The 15,918-nt window shown below is 38.1% G+C and overlaps 1 protein-coding gene across 4 annotated transcripts in view; it reads left to right on the forward strand.

Annotated features, from left to right (window-relative positions):
* Window positions 1-15,918, forward strand: part of MYH10 (myosin heavy chain 10) — a 152,723-nt gene that overhangs the window by 90,897 nt on the left and 45,908 nt on the right. For all 4 annotated transcript variants that reach the window (XM_065910010.1, XM_065910011.1, XM_065910008.1 and 1 more), the window contains exons 7-12: window positions 5,306-5,369; window positions 7,200-7,298; window positions 9,138-9,281; window positions 9,507-9,602; window positions 12,590-12,708; window positions 13,332-13,484. In XM_065910010.1, coding sequence (XP_065766082.1) covers window positions 5,306-5,369; window positions 7,200-7,298; window positions 9,138-9,281; window positions 9,507-9,602; window positions 12,590-12,708; window positions 13,332-13,484 — 675 coding nt within the window. The remainder of the gene's footprint in view (window positions 1-5,305; window positions 5,370-7,199; window positions 7,299-9,137; window positions 9,282-9,506; window positions 9,603-12,589; window positions 12,709-13,331; window positions 13,485-15,918) is intronic.

Raw genomic sequence — 15,918 nt, forward strand, 5'->3', positions numbered from 1 at the left:
TGTCCCTGTAGTAAGGTGCTAACAATGTGGTCTAATTACTATGGGTATGTCGTAACCACCCACTAGAAAAAGTTCTAGAAAGTCGATTCAGAAGGGATAAAATTCTTTAAGATATTCTTAATAGTATCAAAATACCCAAGTTGTCCTATTGCCTCTTTTGAGTGAAATTCTTAACAGTTTCAGCTTTACACAAGAGAGGATGCTAGCTGTCTTTGCTGTTCAGACTCTCGCAGATGACGCGCTGTCTTAGTTGTCCTTGGATCAGAGCACAGTGTGCATGCCTCAAAGTGCATCCTCCCAGTTAGGCTGCCCTCTGAGATTCGAGATTCGAAAACTTCCCCCAGACCCGCCAGAGAGAGGGTTTCCTGGTGTTTGGAAACTTTCTCTATTACTGCTCCCTTCCCGGGTCGGGTCTCCGTCCCTAGCTCTTTTGTCTCTCTTTTTATCTTTTATATTGTGTCCTACCTCCTTTCGAGACAATGGGCTGCTCTTCTGGGCGTCTGATGTCCTCTGCTAGCGATCAGAAGTTGTTTTGTGCAGTTTGCTCAGCGTTCAAATGTTCTTTTGATGAATTTGTAGGGGAGAAAGTGGTCTCCCCATCCTATTCCTCCACCATCTTAGCTCCTCCTCCAAAATGCATCCTCTATCATTCATTCATAACGTAAAATACTTGTCCTGTTTTTGCTTTTTCCTTTGTTTTTGTCTTTGTTGACGAAATCCTGGTTGAATATTCTGAGTACCCCAATCTGACCTGTATGGGAATCAGATACAAAACAGACAGCTTTCACAGTGACTCAATGGACATGGGTTTGAGCATACTCTGGGAGAAGGTGATGGACAGGGGAGGCTGGCATGCTGCAGTCCATGGGGTCACAAAGAGTCCAGACTTAGGACATGACTTAGCGACTGAACACCAACAAAATCTTCCACAAGTTTCTTCATATCATGTTTAAAAGATTCGAGGACCCAACCCACTTAATAGTAAAACTCAACTTGTTTTCCACTTTGGTCTAGATTTGTATGTTAACAAAGACGTTAATTCTGAAAGGGTACTGATTCCGGTATGTGAGGAGGTACTGGTTTCCTTTGGGGTCAGGGGAGGGCTGGAGGGACACCCCTGTCCACTCTGTTCCCTCTCCACGTGTAGGCTTCCTCATTCTCCCCCCTTTCTTCATGATTTTTTGCCTGGCCCTTTTCATTCAGCCAGAAGATACTTCTCTGGCACTAATTGTAATGGTTAGAGCAACTACAGGGGCTGGTTATGAAAAGGAAAGTGGACCGATGGCTAGGGAGCTGATATGCAAGTTAGATGTTGTGTGTTGGTGACTTTGCTTGTTTATCCAAGTAAGTTATCACATGTCTAAAATAATCTGGGACATTTCTTTTTAGGTTACCTATTCAGAAGCCCAATTTAGGGTGGTTTTTTTTTTTTTTCTTTCCAATTTCTCCTTTTTTATGTAACTTCCTATTTTTGGTTTATATTTGCTCATGAAGTAAACAAAAAATAAGCTCACCAAATATAAAATGGATTATGTTCAGTGTAAGATTTTAAAGTTATTAGAGTTCAACATTGCCAGTATGGAAACTTTGTCCTTTTGCCCAGATAAAGAATTTTTTAATGAATTTTGAACTTCTGATGTAGAGTTGTAAAAGGGAATAGAAAATAATATAAGAAGTTGAAAGCTTAAACAGCATGTAGATTAATATATAATAAAGAAATTAGGTTATTGAAAGCTGAAAGTTTACTATACAACAAAGTTTTAAGTGAAATACTCAGCAAGAATTAGGTGGTATGATATGATTTTGGTTAACTTTTCTACAGTGTTAAAGTTTGAAAAAGTATCTAAGCAGCAGGTTGGCAGTGTATTCTTTGCAGTTTTGAAGTAATAACATTATCTTGACTACTCTCTTTTAAAATAGCTATTTTTTTTTTAGCTCAGTGAAGTATTGTATAAATGATACAGCTATTTAAAAGTTGTAAAGAATTATAATCCTCATTTTAACCATCAGGACCTGATTTTACTTTAGTTTCTTTTTTGAACAGTTCTAACTATCTGTAAGAACTGTCAGTTTTTAAACTTTATTCTTTCTTAAGGATCTTCTACATAACAAGGATGGAATTGACTTATTTTAAAAAACAGAGTAAAACTCATTTCTCTCATAATTATCATATGTTTCCTTTGGACCATTATATAAATCTAAGAAAAATTAAAGGTTTTAGTAATCTTATCACTATGATATATTAGTAATCTTTTCTGTATTTTGCAACATTTTGCTATTTCATCATCCTGGGAATTGATTCATCATTACTCATCAGTTATCCCCAACAATGTTAAAACAAGACCAGAATAATAAAGAGTAATGGAATTGCCTAGTAGGATGCTATCACAGTGATTACTGTATCGTCCTTTAGTTTGCTTATTATGTTGCCCGAAGAATTGCACTATCTTTCAAGAAGGTATAAAAGAGTGCTGCAGAGAGCATTTTTTAGTCTACTTTTAGCTTTCAGTGAACATAGTTGAAAAATCAAAAATTTTCACCAAAATGGCCAAGAGAAAAGAGTGACAGAGGAACACATTTCACAAATACTAGATGAATGAGAAGATGAATGCAGAGAGAGAGGCAGCATTGTAGACTTTTAGCGATGATGGTGATCTTGGTTCCATAAGTCGCAGAGTGAGTCTCTAAATGATGTAGCCTTGAATTTTCTCAGATTCAAGAACAATGTATTTCTAAAGACCAAAAGGAAATGTGTCTTTAGCATCCAGTTAGTCTTTCCAGAGGAAGAATTTCCTCACTCAGAACGTTGTAATAAGAATCTGGACCACTGTGTTCTGAATGACCGAGTGACAGTGCTCTTTCACCTTTTGTGATGTTTGTGGATCCGCATTTATCCAATATGGTTTATAAAAGGACAGATGCTGAAGGCAAAATTGTATATGAAAGTGATTAAAAGGAAGTTGATGGTGTCGAAATGAAGAGATTGATTGGATTGACCATCCTAATTGGTGCTTGTAAATCTAAAAATGAAAAGGTTTTACAGTTACAGATCAAAAAAGATCCTCCCCTCTCCACAGAATTACAGACTTGTCAGATGTTTTAGGTATTCTTCCAGTATTGCATTCTGACAATGCAAAGGCAATAATAAGTGAGAACCTGTTGTCAGAAGAATAAAGGTGTTTATGGTTGCCACTCTGAATAGTTATGTGCCCAGACTTGAAAATAATGGAGTAGTTTTCCTTACAATTTAGAAGTTGAAATCAGACTGCACTGTTATCATGGACTGCTACTCTCTGTAGTAGTTTTATTGTAAGAGAACTTGAAACAAGCACAGAACCTCCCTTTAAATTACTGTTCAGCTTGAAGGTAATGAATGTACTTGCTAAACCGAAACACTACTCAGCTCCACTAGACTGGGAATCCTTTCTCTGTTCCCTTAGCGCTGCCTCAGTCCCCCGGACGTGCTTGGGCCACGTTGTTCTTCTACAGGTGCTCAAAAAGCGCGGCCTTGCTTCTCCTGGGGTTGGGGGGCATTGTGTCAGCATCTCTCAGTGCCTCAGCCATTTTATTTGTATTAACTGTTATTTGTGTAAACTGTTATTTGTATTAACTGTTGTTATTAAGTCCGCTTACATAATATCACTAGTCCATCTGAAAATGAGGAAAAGTTTTTTCTCCTGTTTAAAAAAAGAAAATCCAAACAAAACTTTCTCTCCCTTCATGAAATAAAACTAACCAAATAAGCAAGCAAATTGTCATTTTTATTTTGTGACTCTAAAGTAATTAACAAATTCTCTATGGAGTAATTGCTAAATGCTCACCAGCAGCCTCTTAAAGATGGATTTGCGTGGTAGTCGATAGAATTTAAATTATCTCCTTAAGTTCTGTGACACAAAGATCCACTTTTAAACTTGAGGGTGTTGCTGATATTGGTGTCACCATCCTCTTTTTCAGTTTCATGTTCTGTTAATGTATTCTGTTGTCCACATATACTCAGTTACAAATGTTAGACCCTTGTCTAGAGTTGTTTCAGTTTAACCCGTGTTTTGATAATTTATGAACGTAGTGAGTGACTTTATACATAACTGTTTGAGAGGTGCTAAAAAGCTGTCTTTCACAAAATACTTTTACTTCATCCAGGAATCATGTTTTTTACCTTCCTCTCAAACACTTTGGGATTTAGTGGCATCCAAAGCAGACCCTTAGTGAAATGTGCATCTGTTACTGTGAAGGCATGATACTTTAGCTGTATCAAACTAGCCATGCATTTCCTGTGCAGAGCAAGGCTTTCAGTTCCTGGACTGCACACTGCTCCGTTGATCTGTATCTCTGTTCATACACCAGTACCACACTTTCTTAATTATACTATAGCTGTCTTAATTATCCTATAGCATCTTAAAATCAAGTAGTGTGAGTCCTGGAGCTCTCAAAATCATTGTGATTTCTTTAGGTCTTCTTCAGTTCCCTTAAATTTTAGAGTCTGCTTGTCCACGTCCATCAAGAAAGCCGTCCCATCCCCTGCCTTTTCCTGTGATGAATAGTTGTAGTATGTTTACAAATATCAGTCCTTAGCAGTCCTGGGATTCTCGATCATTGTTGTGTTCCTTGGTTTTACAAAGTCTATTTAATTTGACCTTTTATATCTATATTTGCAAGTAAGATATTTGCTTTTATTTTGCTTTCTGATATGTTTTTGATGATATGTTTACCTACTTGTGTATTCAGTGTTATGATAACTTTATAAAATGGGATTATGAAAGAATCACTATTTTCTCTTTCCCTGAAAGTTATGTGTGTAGTAAGACAATTCAATATTCCCTAAGGAATTTGCTAAACTATATAAGACCAATCCATCATTTTTAAAGGAGTAATTATATTTTATTATTTTCTGTGTTTATGGTCTGTTCAACTTTTGTTTTTCTTTGAATGAATTTCTGTTTTCTTAGGAAATCATCTTTATTTTTCACTTTTCTGAAATCTAGCATTAGAGGACTGGATACAGTGTTCTTTTAAAGCTATTAAAATCTTTCAGATTATTTAGAAGAGCTTTTAAAAAATTTTAAATGGCTAGCATTTTATTTTTATTATGTCCAGTAAAGTAACCTACCCCAGCCCTAAGTTTATTGAGGCTTTTTCTTTTCCTTTTATTTGGGATAATATATTTAAGATTCCATTTTTGTAACCAACTTTTGGATACATGACAGAGTAACTTTGGCGTTCAGTGAACACTATTATAGTGTTCAGATCTCCTGTGTCCTTAATTTATTTTCAGCTTTTTATTTTTTTTTTTGTAATTTATTTTCAGGGCAAGTTTATTAGGATCAACTTCGATGTAACTGGCTATATCGTTGGGGCCAACATTGAAACATGTATCCTTTTTCATAATTGCATTATTCAAAATAGAGAATGATATAATCTTCCTGCGGCCTTGTGGCCATCCTCTGTGATGCCTCTTCCATTTGCCAGATGATAAAACTTAAGCCCAGAGAAATTGTGACTTGTTTAGATACCTTTGACTACTGAATATGAACTCCAAAGTGATATTTTGTTGTTGTTTGTTTTTGACATGAGGTCATGATCTGGTCACATGGCTGGGGAAGTGGAGGGTCCCACCAAGGTGAGAACACCTGTACATCTCTACAGGCATTTGTACAGGCAAATGGATCCAGGAAGTGTTTGTGTGCTCTTAGCACATTTAGGTGAATGCCTTATGTTAAAACATCTTCAGTTACTGCTGTATTAGCCCATTTTTTCCCCATCTACTTTTGATATTAGTAGAGTGACCATGTCCCATTAAAACAAACCTTATAATCTATAGAGTTCAAGCAGTTTATGTTAAGCAGAATAAAGTCAGAGGGGGGAAAAAAAGTCAAGCACATAGGCTGGTCCTAAGAAATGTCACATGCATAGAATAGCCTTAAGGAATGATGGATCTATAGAGAGAATTCATTTGATTAAAAAGAATAAATTAGAAATGATTCTGAATGATAATGTCCCAATTAGAAAATAAACAGGTGACAGTTCTCTATACTTGTTAATACTCTTTGTGATAGATATTGTTTCTATCCCTCGGGTCAGGGATGGATCAGATTTTTCCTGTTAATTCAGAACTATATTTTATGTCTCTAAATATGCTCAGAGCCAGAAAACAAAACAAACACTTGAACATGACAGGCAAATGGATCCAGAGCAGGGGTCCCCAGCCTCTGAGATCTAACGCCTGATGATGCGAGGTGGAACTAATGCAATAATAATAGAAATAAAGTGCACAATAAATGTAATGTGCTTGAATCATCCCCAAACCATCCCCACTCTGGTCCATGGAAAAATCATTTTCCGCAAAACCAATCCCTGGTGCCAAAAGGGTTGGTGACCGCTGCACTAGAGTCTCTTCATATTGAAGAACATCCTTCTTGTGCATGCACTCTTCACTGAATGTGGAGGGTGTGTTTGGAATAGTCCGATTTTTAGTTACAATTAGGCTGTTTGCACATACGCAGTTTGCTTTGGTGGCCTCAGGAAGATTTAATTCAGAGAAGGTAATTCTCTCCCAAAGCAGTGAAACTGAGACTCTTGGGAGTCCAGTGTGAGTGTCAACGCAGAGATATTCCAGGAGCATCCAGACTTGGTGGACAGAGAAACCAAACAGGCCCCAGATCTGCGCCCCAAATACCCACACAGGGGTGCGGTGTTCTGACACACAGGTACTGACTGACTGTGGTGGTACCAGAGTTACACACATTTTGGAGTCCAGCAAAGTTTTGGTTTCTGACTGTGCTGTTTGAGTAATTTCTTTGTGCCCTGGTTTCCTTCTTTGTGAAATTTCAGTAAGTCTGCTGTTTCAAGGCTTTTCTACCTCAGGCAACTTGGCTCCCCTTTTTTAATAGCATCTCACGGCTCCTTGTGGGGAGCTGTGTTCCTTGAACATAATCCAAGTCAGGGTAGTGTGGGTGGAGGAGGGATGAGGGAAGCGCTCTGATCCTCAAGCTCCCTGCAAGTTCAGAGGTTCTAGAAGATTAGTGAGAAACAGAAATTGCATGTCTTTTCTTTTTCAACATACAAAATCCAGTCATTTAGAGTGATTCATTGCAGACTAGTTACTAAAGAAAGAAAAATCTTACAAATTAAATGTGTACGGACACTGAGAGGAGCCCACCTTTTCATTGTCACCCATAACCACCTTAACCACCTTTGCTCAGACCTTCTGGAAAAATCTCGTGCTGTTCGTCAAGCAAAAGATGAACGTACTTTTCATATCTTTTACCAGTTGTTATCTGGAGCAGGAGAACATCTGAAGTGTAAGTTACAGATTTTTTTTTTTTTTTTACTGTTTTATGTTCAGTTGAATATCATTTATAATACTTTTTTTGGAGAAAGAAAACAGTTGTAGAATTATGCACACACCCCCACACACACACCCCCACCCCAGAATTCCAGCCGGCTAAATTATGAAAGTGAAACTGAACTTCAAGCCATGAGATAGGTACTTTAAGTGGCAGGCATATGGGTGGTGTTATATTATCTTTTGTACTTTTCCTTTAAACTAATTTTAAATTTGAAAGTATATGATGTGTTTTATACAAATTTTGTTTCAAAATTTGTTAATATAAAAGTAATAAAAAGTAAATTTATTTAATAAAGTTAAATTGAATACATGTGTGTGTTCCTAGATTTACAAATGAATGTATGTTATGCTTCCAGTAGTACTAGAAAGAGTCTGTGTGTATTTTTATTTATTTTGTGAATCACAAAGACCAGAAATTTAGGGTTGGACACGGTAAAAAGTCAGTTCTTTCCTGGGTCAGAATTTTGCTGGGTCAGAAGAAGATGCACAAATTTTTGGTTTCTTCTGAGTCTCAGAGTAAATGCTGCTTCTCTAGAATTAGTATGTATGTTATTTAGATATCACAATAGACATATAAAACTCTACAATCCTTTTCTCACTTGAGATCTAGGCTTTTACTAACCATGGATCATTTGTGGAAGCATTAAACCCAGCAATTAGTTAAAGACCTGCAAGGGCAAAAAAAAAATAAGCAGCAAATAGAGTAATTGCCATTGAGAGACTGAAATTTCAAGGTTATGCAGTAGGTAATGCTGAAGGGAAGAAAACCCTCATTTTTTTAAAAGAAAATAACTTAAAAGAAGGAATTTTTTTTTTTTTTTTTTTTTTTTTAAAGCAGAAGAAAACCCTCATTTTCAGCCTGGCAGACTGAAAGCAGTAATGAATCAAGAAAATAACTTAAAAGAAGGAATTTTTTTTTTTTTTTTTTTTTTTTAAAGCAGAAGAAAACCCTCATTTTCAGCCTGGCAGACTGAAAGCAGTAATGAATCAAGAAAATAACTTAAAAGAAGGAATTTTTTTTTTTTTTAGGAGCTTCCCAGTGGAAGCTCCATGTGATGTAGATAAGAATTAAGGGGTTGGTGTGATCAGGAGAAGTTCTCTGCAGGAGAGCCAGTGACACAGAAAGCCAGAAGCACAGATAACATCTACTGTTGGAAAAACCATCTGTTTTACTATTTTGCACGCTCCTTCTTTTCTTAAGAGCACATTTGTTGAAAAGGAGTTGTTCTCGTTTATTCATGTCCCCTGAAGTAAGAGAGTCAGTGGGCACGTCTGTTATAATACCCTGTCAGACTAGTGCTACATCAGACATCACTCTCAAAGGCAAATGGACCACTAAGCAGACTGACTTGGAGAAAGGGTTCCAGGGTGCTGGCTGGGCTCAGGACTTGGCGGGCCCATGTTCTACACCAGGAACATAGAATATGGGTTTTAAGGCTCCTCCTCAAAAGATGTCTAAAGTATTTAAATCTGAAAACAATGAAGTTTAGTTATCTGGAAAATTGATATCATTTCCCAGCAATCTGATTTCAAATATAATATTGTACAAACCACTGTCGCAAAAGCCCCTGTTGAGATTTCTGTTGTTTACATCATCATTGTCTTTCTTTGGAAGAATTTTCTTTCCTGGAAGACTGTCTGTGTATTTAATGTCAGAATGTAAAGGAAGCAAAAGTCTGGTGGTGGTGGACTAGATATTTTTCTGTCCTGTGGGTCCAGTTTGAAGATGGGGCTGTGCTTCAATCTGTTGATGACTATTTATTACATTGTATTCCATTATGTTTTTTTTCAGCTGATTTGCTCCTTGAAGGATTTAATAACTACAGATTTCTCTCTAATGGCTATATTCCTATTCCGGGACAACAAGACAAAGATAACTTCCAGGAGACGATGGAGGCAATGCATATAATGGGCTTCTCCCATGAAGAGATTCTGTGTATGTATGATTTCTCTAATAAGATTCTGATGCTCAGTTTTACCAAGACTTATAAACTAGGGTTAAATAACCTAAACTAGAAAATGATTGTGAAATTAATGGGACCTGCCTCTTAATTCTGAAAAGTTTTGTGTAGCTAATTTTTAGCACAAAATACATTAGAATATGTCCTTTATGTTTTGATATCATATTTTAATTTTTTTTTCTTTTTATATCAACATATAGCAATGCTTAAAGTGGTATCTTCAGTGCTTCAGTTTGGAAATATTTCTTTCAAAAAGGAGCGAAACACTGATCAAGCCTCCATGCCGGAAAATACAGGTAGGCTGATGAACACTGATTTTATTTCTGTTTCTGTGGCCTGTTGTGTTCTCCAACAATGTGTTACAACATGAGTGTAACAGCATCCTAAGGTGTCTCCCATGAGGCTCCACGTGCCTACGTAAGGGTTAGTCTGATTCCAGAAAGGAGGGAGGAGGATGGAGTGCCAGCTGAGGAGTGGATGTGGGGACCCTACCTTAGTGATGGGGGTTAGGACTGGCGGGTGGGCTGAAGAGACCACATGGCTCATCCCGAAGGGAGCGACAGCTGTTGACTTCCAGCCAGTTTTCTCCTTGCCAGAATGCAGGTCCAGGGCCGCCAACCAGAACTGATTGTTCAGAGAAAGGTGGAAACCTAGATTTTAATATGAAATTTTCAAACTTTTAAATATTGAAAATGGATTAAAATTCACAACAGTCAAAAACAAAAATTTTTGAACCATAAAATGTGTTTGCAAGCCTTGTGAGGTCTGCTTCTGACAGTCTGGAGACACAAAGGAAGCTGAGGCATCTGTGTGTTGACTCGGTGCTTGGTCACCAGAATGTTCCTCTGCCTCCCAGGCGATCCTTTTCCTTTCCTGATTCGTTTATCGAACAACTGTTTTTTAAAAGCCAAAGCGGCTCCAATGTCATTGCCTCATGGCTATTCATTATATCCCCAGTAATAGAAGTAAAATTAACTGCTTTTTATTGAATAAGAAGCTTTAAAAAGTCACAACTCTGTAAATTTTCTTGAATTATTACCTATATTAGGTAGTAGTGGTGGTTAATTAACACTTGCACTGTTGCAGTGTGCCAGAGTTTGTCCTTTTTAATTGCAGCACAATTTAAACATGTGAGAGGGGAGGGCAGGGTGGAAGGACCTCCTACCACGTTCTTGTCTCCTGGCGTAGACGACCACCAACTCATGGCCTGTGTTTCATTTATACCACTTCCCCTTTCCTAGATTATTTCAAAGCAAACCCCAGATACTTCATTTGTAAACATTTCAGTCTGATGCTCAACTCAGGATCAGAAAATGAGGTCTTGAAATGGATATATACACCTGGACTTCTGTTTGTATTGACGATATTTCTGCTATCAGAGTTTTTCAGGTTATCAGTATTTTTAAAATTTTTAATTCTGGTAAAATTGCACATAACAAAATCTGTCATTTTAGCCCTTTTTTAAGCGTATAGTTCAGTAATATATATTCACATTATCATGCAGTCACTCTCTAGACTTCACCTTGCAAACTTAAACTCTAAAACAAGTCCCCATATCCCCCTACCCCAGCAACCACCATTCTACTTTGTCTCTATGAATAGGACGAGTCTGGGTACCTCGTATAAGTAGAATCATTCAGTGTTTGTCTTTTGTGACCGGCTTATTTCATCAGGTTAATATATTATTATGTTAATTTCCCATGGCATTTTTACATGTTAGTATCAAAATGGCGTTTTTCAGAAAAGTCTTATTCTCTGCTATCATTAATAGGACTAAAACTAAAATTACCTTCATTAGCACATCACTCCAGACCATTTTTCCTCATCCTCTCCACCCCGTACCCACCCCCTCACCCCTGATGAATAAGGTAAATACAGCAAATAGCTGTTAACCTGTAGTACCAGAAGCACCACAGATTTGAAAGAGAAAAGTACATCTAGTCACAGAAATTTATCACAAATGTAATAAAGAACCAAAAGGAAGGGCACATTTCAGTTATTGGGCTTTGGATATAAGAGAGTTTGAAACTAGATTAAAATCTGGAAAAACAGTCACAAACAGAGCAGGTGAGAACTGGGAAACTAGGGTCATTATTGCCACTGTGAAAACCAAGAAAAGTCTGCCAGGTCTAAGCACTGATCTGTGGGATGGTGGGCGCCAGAGGCACGAGTCCAGAGACCACGGGACACCCAGACATCTGCCTGCTCCCCACTGGAGTTTTCTCAGCGATATTGGCAGATTGTTACCTTTTAGATTGAAAATGACTATAAGGAAAAACAGAAGTGGCAAATAACAGAGTAATAAGGCTTAGAAGTAGAAAATGTAATAAGGGAACTTGTTTTCCTTGTGGAGGAGAGTAAGCCAATAGAGCCACTCTATAAAGTGTGTTTTTTAGCTGCTAAAATGATGTTTATCATCACAAAAAAGAATGTGAGCAATTTGCTTTTTCTACTTCTGTATGTTTTTCAGCTTCCTACCCAACACATACACCCATGCATACGTATGTACATTAACTGAAAGGAGCCAGGATGTAGAGGATGAGGAGGGCACTTGGTGAGAAGACTCGTAAACCAAAGGAAGTGTTCCCTGAGGCACGGCCTCCCTGCCCGCTCAGGGGTGCTCATGGTGGATGGCCAGCCGTTCACTTGGATCAGGGGGGTGGGATGCAGTGCATCTTAGAATGAACTTGGTTATGCCTCTACATGACTCATAATGTGTTTATCCTTAGAGAATTTTATTGTTATTTATTTATTAGTAGTTAGAACGCTTGTTGGACCTTAATGACATTAGGCAGTGAACTTCTGGTGAGGAAAGTGCCCTAAATTTGGTAAGAATCAACAATAACAAAATTAGCAGCTTTTTAATGTGAGCCATGAAATCAAATAATAGATTTTTTAAATCCCTTAGGTTTCTTGCCTACTAAAGTACTAGGATCACTCTGTAGGCATGACAAATTATCTTGGTAACATGATTTAAACTATTTTGAACACCATTTTTCTCATTCTTTGCATTATCCATGAGTTCTAAGACTTAGTAAATTCTATTAAGCTATCCAGAGTAAGTAATTGCTGACTAATCATCTCTTATGGCCTAAGGAGTGTTGTTAATATGAAAGGGTGAAGGTAGTTTTTATGAGACCTAACACCTGTCTAACCTTAAGACTTATATTTAATTTCTTAATACAATTAGGTGATTACTAAGGTGTTTCAAGTGTTTATTGAATGTGCTATGACTAGGTCGGTAAGGAGAAGCCTGGTATTTAGGAGGCCTTTTACCCTCTAGTTGCACAGAAGCTCTGCCATCTTCTTGGCATGAATGTGATGGAGTTCACGCGGGCCATTCTCACCCCCCGGATCAAGGTTGGCCGAGACTACGTGCAGAAAGCCCAGACCAAAGAACAAGTAAGTTTAACAGTTACCACACCGTTGCCTGAGTGATTGATAACCCGGTCATGACACCTTCTGATTGGCACGTAGCAAACTGAACCAATAAGAGCTCCATCATCCAGATGTTTCTTGGTACTAGTTGACTGTTTTCTTGCAGAAACTTTTTAGAGGTGACTTATAAAAAAGGAGGTTTGAAATATAACCTTAAATTTCCCCCAGGTAGATGGACTATCCAGGAGGAAAAAGCTGTGTACCCCGCCATCCCACCCAGCAGGGGGGTGCCCTGATTGACCCCTTGTCCCTGTAAGGGAGGAGGGCACAGCAGCAGGAACGTAGGAGTTAGAATCACCTGTTATGTGGTGGACTCTGGGCCGATAATGCTGCACAGAGGCCCAGGGGCAGGAGGAGGAAGGCATTTTTACTGGGCATTTTCATCCATCTCCTACATTGATTATCTCCAGTCTGTATCTAATTGTACTAATACCCTCTGTTGTGTAAAATTGAGACATGATTAAGCAGTAAGTGCTCTTTTAGGGTTTGGAGGGTACTGTAGATCATTAAATTCCCTCCATCTAATAGCTTTTAGTGTTTTCCTGAGATTATTTTCAGACTAAAAGGTTGCTGTTGTCTAACTATAGGCAGATTTTGCAGTAGAAGCTTTGGCAAAAGCTACCTATGAGCGGCTCTTCCGCTGGCTCGTTCACCGCATCAATAAAGCTCTGGACAGGACTAAACGGCAAGGGGCCTCCTTCATTGGGATCCTTGACATTGCTGGATTTGAGATTTTTGAGGTATGTCACTTTCCCTCCTGCTCTTCTTGCTTCTGTTTATTCTTTCATCAAATAATCTCCCAGGCTAACAGTGTACCAACTGCAGTGCCAGGCACCAGGGATATGATGGCAGATAAGCAGGTACAGTTCCTGCCATTCTAGTAGAGGGTCAAATGTTAGGTGATAGGAAAACCACCAAATCCTCAGGATTTTGAATAATGAAGTGAGAAAGGGGCTGTGATGGAAGGAGTTGGGGAGACCCACAATGCACAGTGTGTCCCCAGCTGTGAGAGCTCACAGCGTGAGAAGCCCCAGCCTCGGGAAGAATCCCCGGCAAAATGAGGTAGGTCTAGTGGTCCTGCATGGGAGAGAGCTTGTTAGATGTTAGAAACTGCCAAAAGCCAGGGTGACTAGACGTAACTGTCCAGAGGGGCAGAGGAGCTGGAAACACAGAGTGAGTGGAAAAGCAGATGTGGGGAGAGTGGAGGGTGGTGGTGTCATAGCTCAGGAGCCAGATGATGGTGGTTTGGGCGGGGGTTGGGAGCAGCCGGAGATGTGAGATGGAGAAATGAAGAGAGGTAGATGGTCTCTGTTCTGGAGACACACCCACAGCTTTTGTTGATGGGTTTCAATATATTTCATTATTAATCTGACTAGATTTCTCCAAACAGCATCAATCCATCAAAGGTTTGTAGTCACATACCTACTGTGGTTTTGCTAAAACCTTGATAAAATTTTGGTCTCCTAAAAATGTAAAACTTTATCTCTCTTTTGATAGACCGATTATATAGTAAGGCATAAATACTTCTTGAGATCAGTGTAATACTTTGGCCAATTGGATGTTGAATTGTCTTGTTTTGAAATGAACTCTTTTGGAGTATGTCTATCCTCATAAAATCTGAACTGTTATGGTATAGTAGTTTTATCCAACAAACTGCCACTGCCACTATAAGAGATAGCTTTAATATGTATTGATTTGTGAATAACTGAAAAATCATGAAAGGTGACTGCATGCAAATTGCATGTCTGTTGCTTTTCTATATGTAAGCCATCAGCAGATCATGGAAGAAAAAGACCTCTACTTCCAACTGCAAAAAGCAGATGAAATACCTAAGAATGAATTTGAGAAAAAATGGGCAAGATTTAGTTGAAGACAACTTTACAGTGCTACTGTAAAAAAACAAAAGACTTGAAGAAATGTAAAAACGTGCCTTGTTCTTGGGTGAGAAAATTCAGCATTATAAGGGTGTAAATCTTCCCCAAATTTATCTTGAAATAGAACATACTTGTTTAAAAACTATTCATAGGAATTTTAAGGGGTAGAGGAAGACTAGGTAACCTGCTTCTAAAACTAATTTGAAAAATAAATTAATAAAGCATAGATAGTAAAATTCTGAAAAAGAAATGAAAAGATACTAAGAGATAAAACATAAAACTGTAGAACTTCAGAAGTGTGATTTTGACATGAATATACACAGTAGAAAAATGTTTTAGACACTAAAAATGTAGAATTATTTAGTGAGCGTTATTTATCATGGGAAAAGAATGGGAAAAGCCTAACTGTCCACCATTAGGAGATTTATGTTCACTATAGGCTGGATTTGATTAATTATGACATATATCCATGTAGTAGAGAATTGTGCACCCATTGTAAATAATGGGGTGGCTTTATAGTACAGACCCCAAGATACTTTGTTAAGCTTAAAAAGTCTAGGTAGCACACACATTTATGAGTGCACAGACTTTCTGGAAAGATTGCAAGAAATAGGTGATGGTGGTTGATTAGAGTGATCAAGCGGATGATCAGAGTGAGACTCTCTGTACATTTCAAATTTTATACCAGGCATTAACCAATTTAAAAACAAATAATTTAAAAATATTTTTAGTAGCTTAAATATGAAAGGCAAGTAGACCTTTATTTAATAAAAATACCATCATACATGGTAGCTCAGGCTGAGTAGAGCACTAAGTCTCGTGATCTTAAGACAGAAAAAAAATCCATTCACATAAACATCACCACCATCAGGCGGTCTGCAAATGCTGATGCGGTTCACCAGAAATACAGCATTGAACAAGGCAGACACTGCCCCACCCTCCTAGCATGACCTCATTCTAAAACACTTGAGCGCAGCACCTCCCAGGGAAGATTGGAATGGCTTTTTCAGACCATAAGTCTATTCCTTGGGGATTGATTAAACCTTCTGTAATTGAAGATCACTTTATATAATGAAAGAGGTTATTTATGGCCCCATGGTACTTGTGTGGACAGCACAGAGGCAGAAAAAAAGGCTGAGTACTTCTCACAGAACACAGTTGCTTTAAGAAAATTACCCGTTACTTCATCCTTTCATGTTTCATCCCATCAACAACACTGTGGAGAGATGGGCAGAGTTCACACAGGGGGAAACCAAAATGTCTGTAACAGATGAAAAGCTTGTGTTTTTTTTTGTTTTTT

Source organism: Muntiacus reevesi, chromosome 18 (assembly GCF_963930625.1).
Source record: "Muntiacus reevesi chromosome 18, mMunRee1.1, whole genome shotgun sequence".
Classification (NCBI taxonomy): domain Eukaryota; kingdom Metazoa; phylum Chordata; class Mammalia; order Artiodactyla; family Cervidae; genus Muntiacus; species Muntiacus reevesi.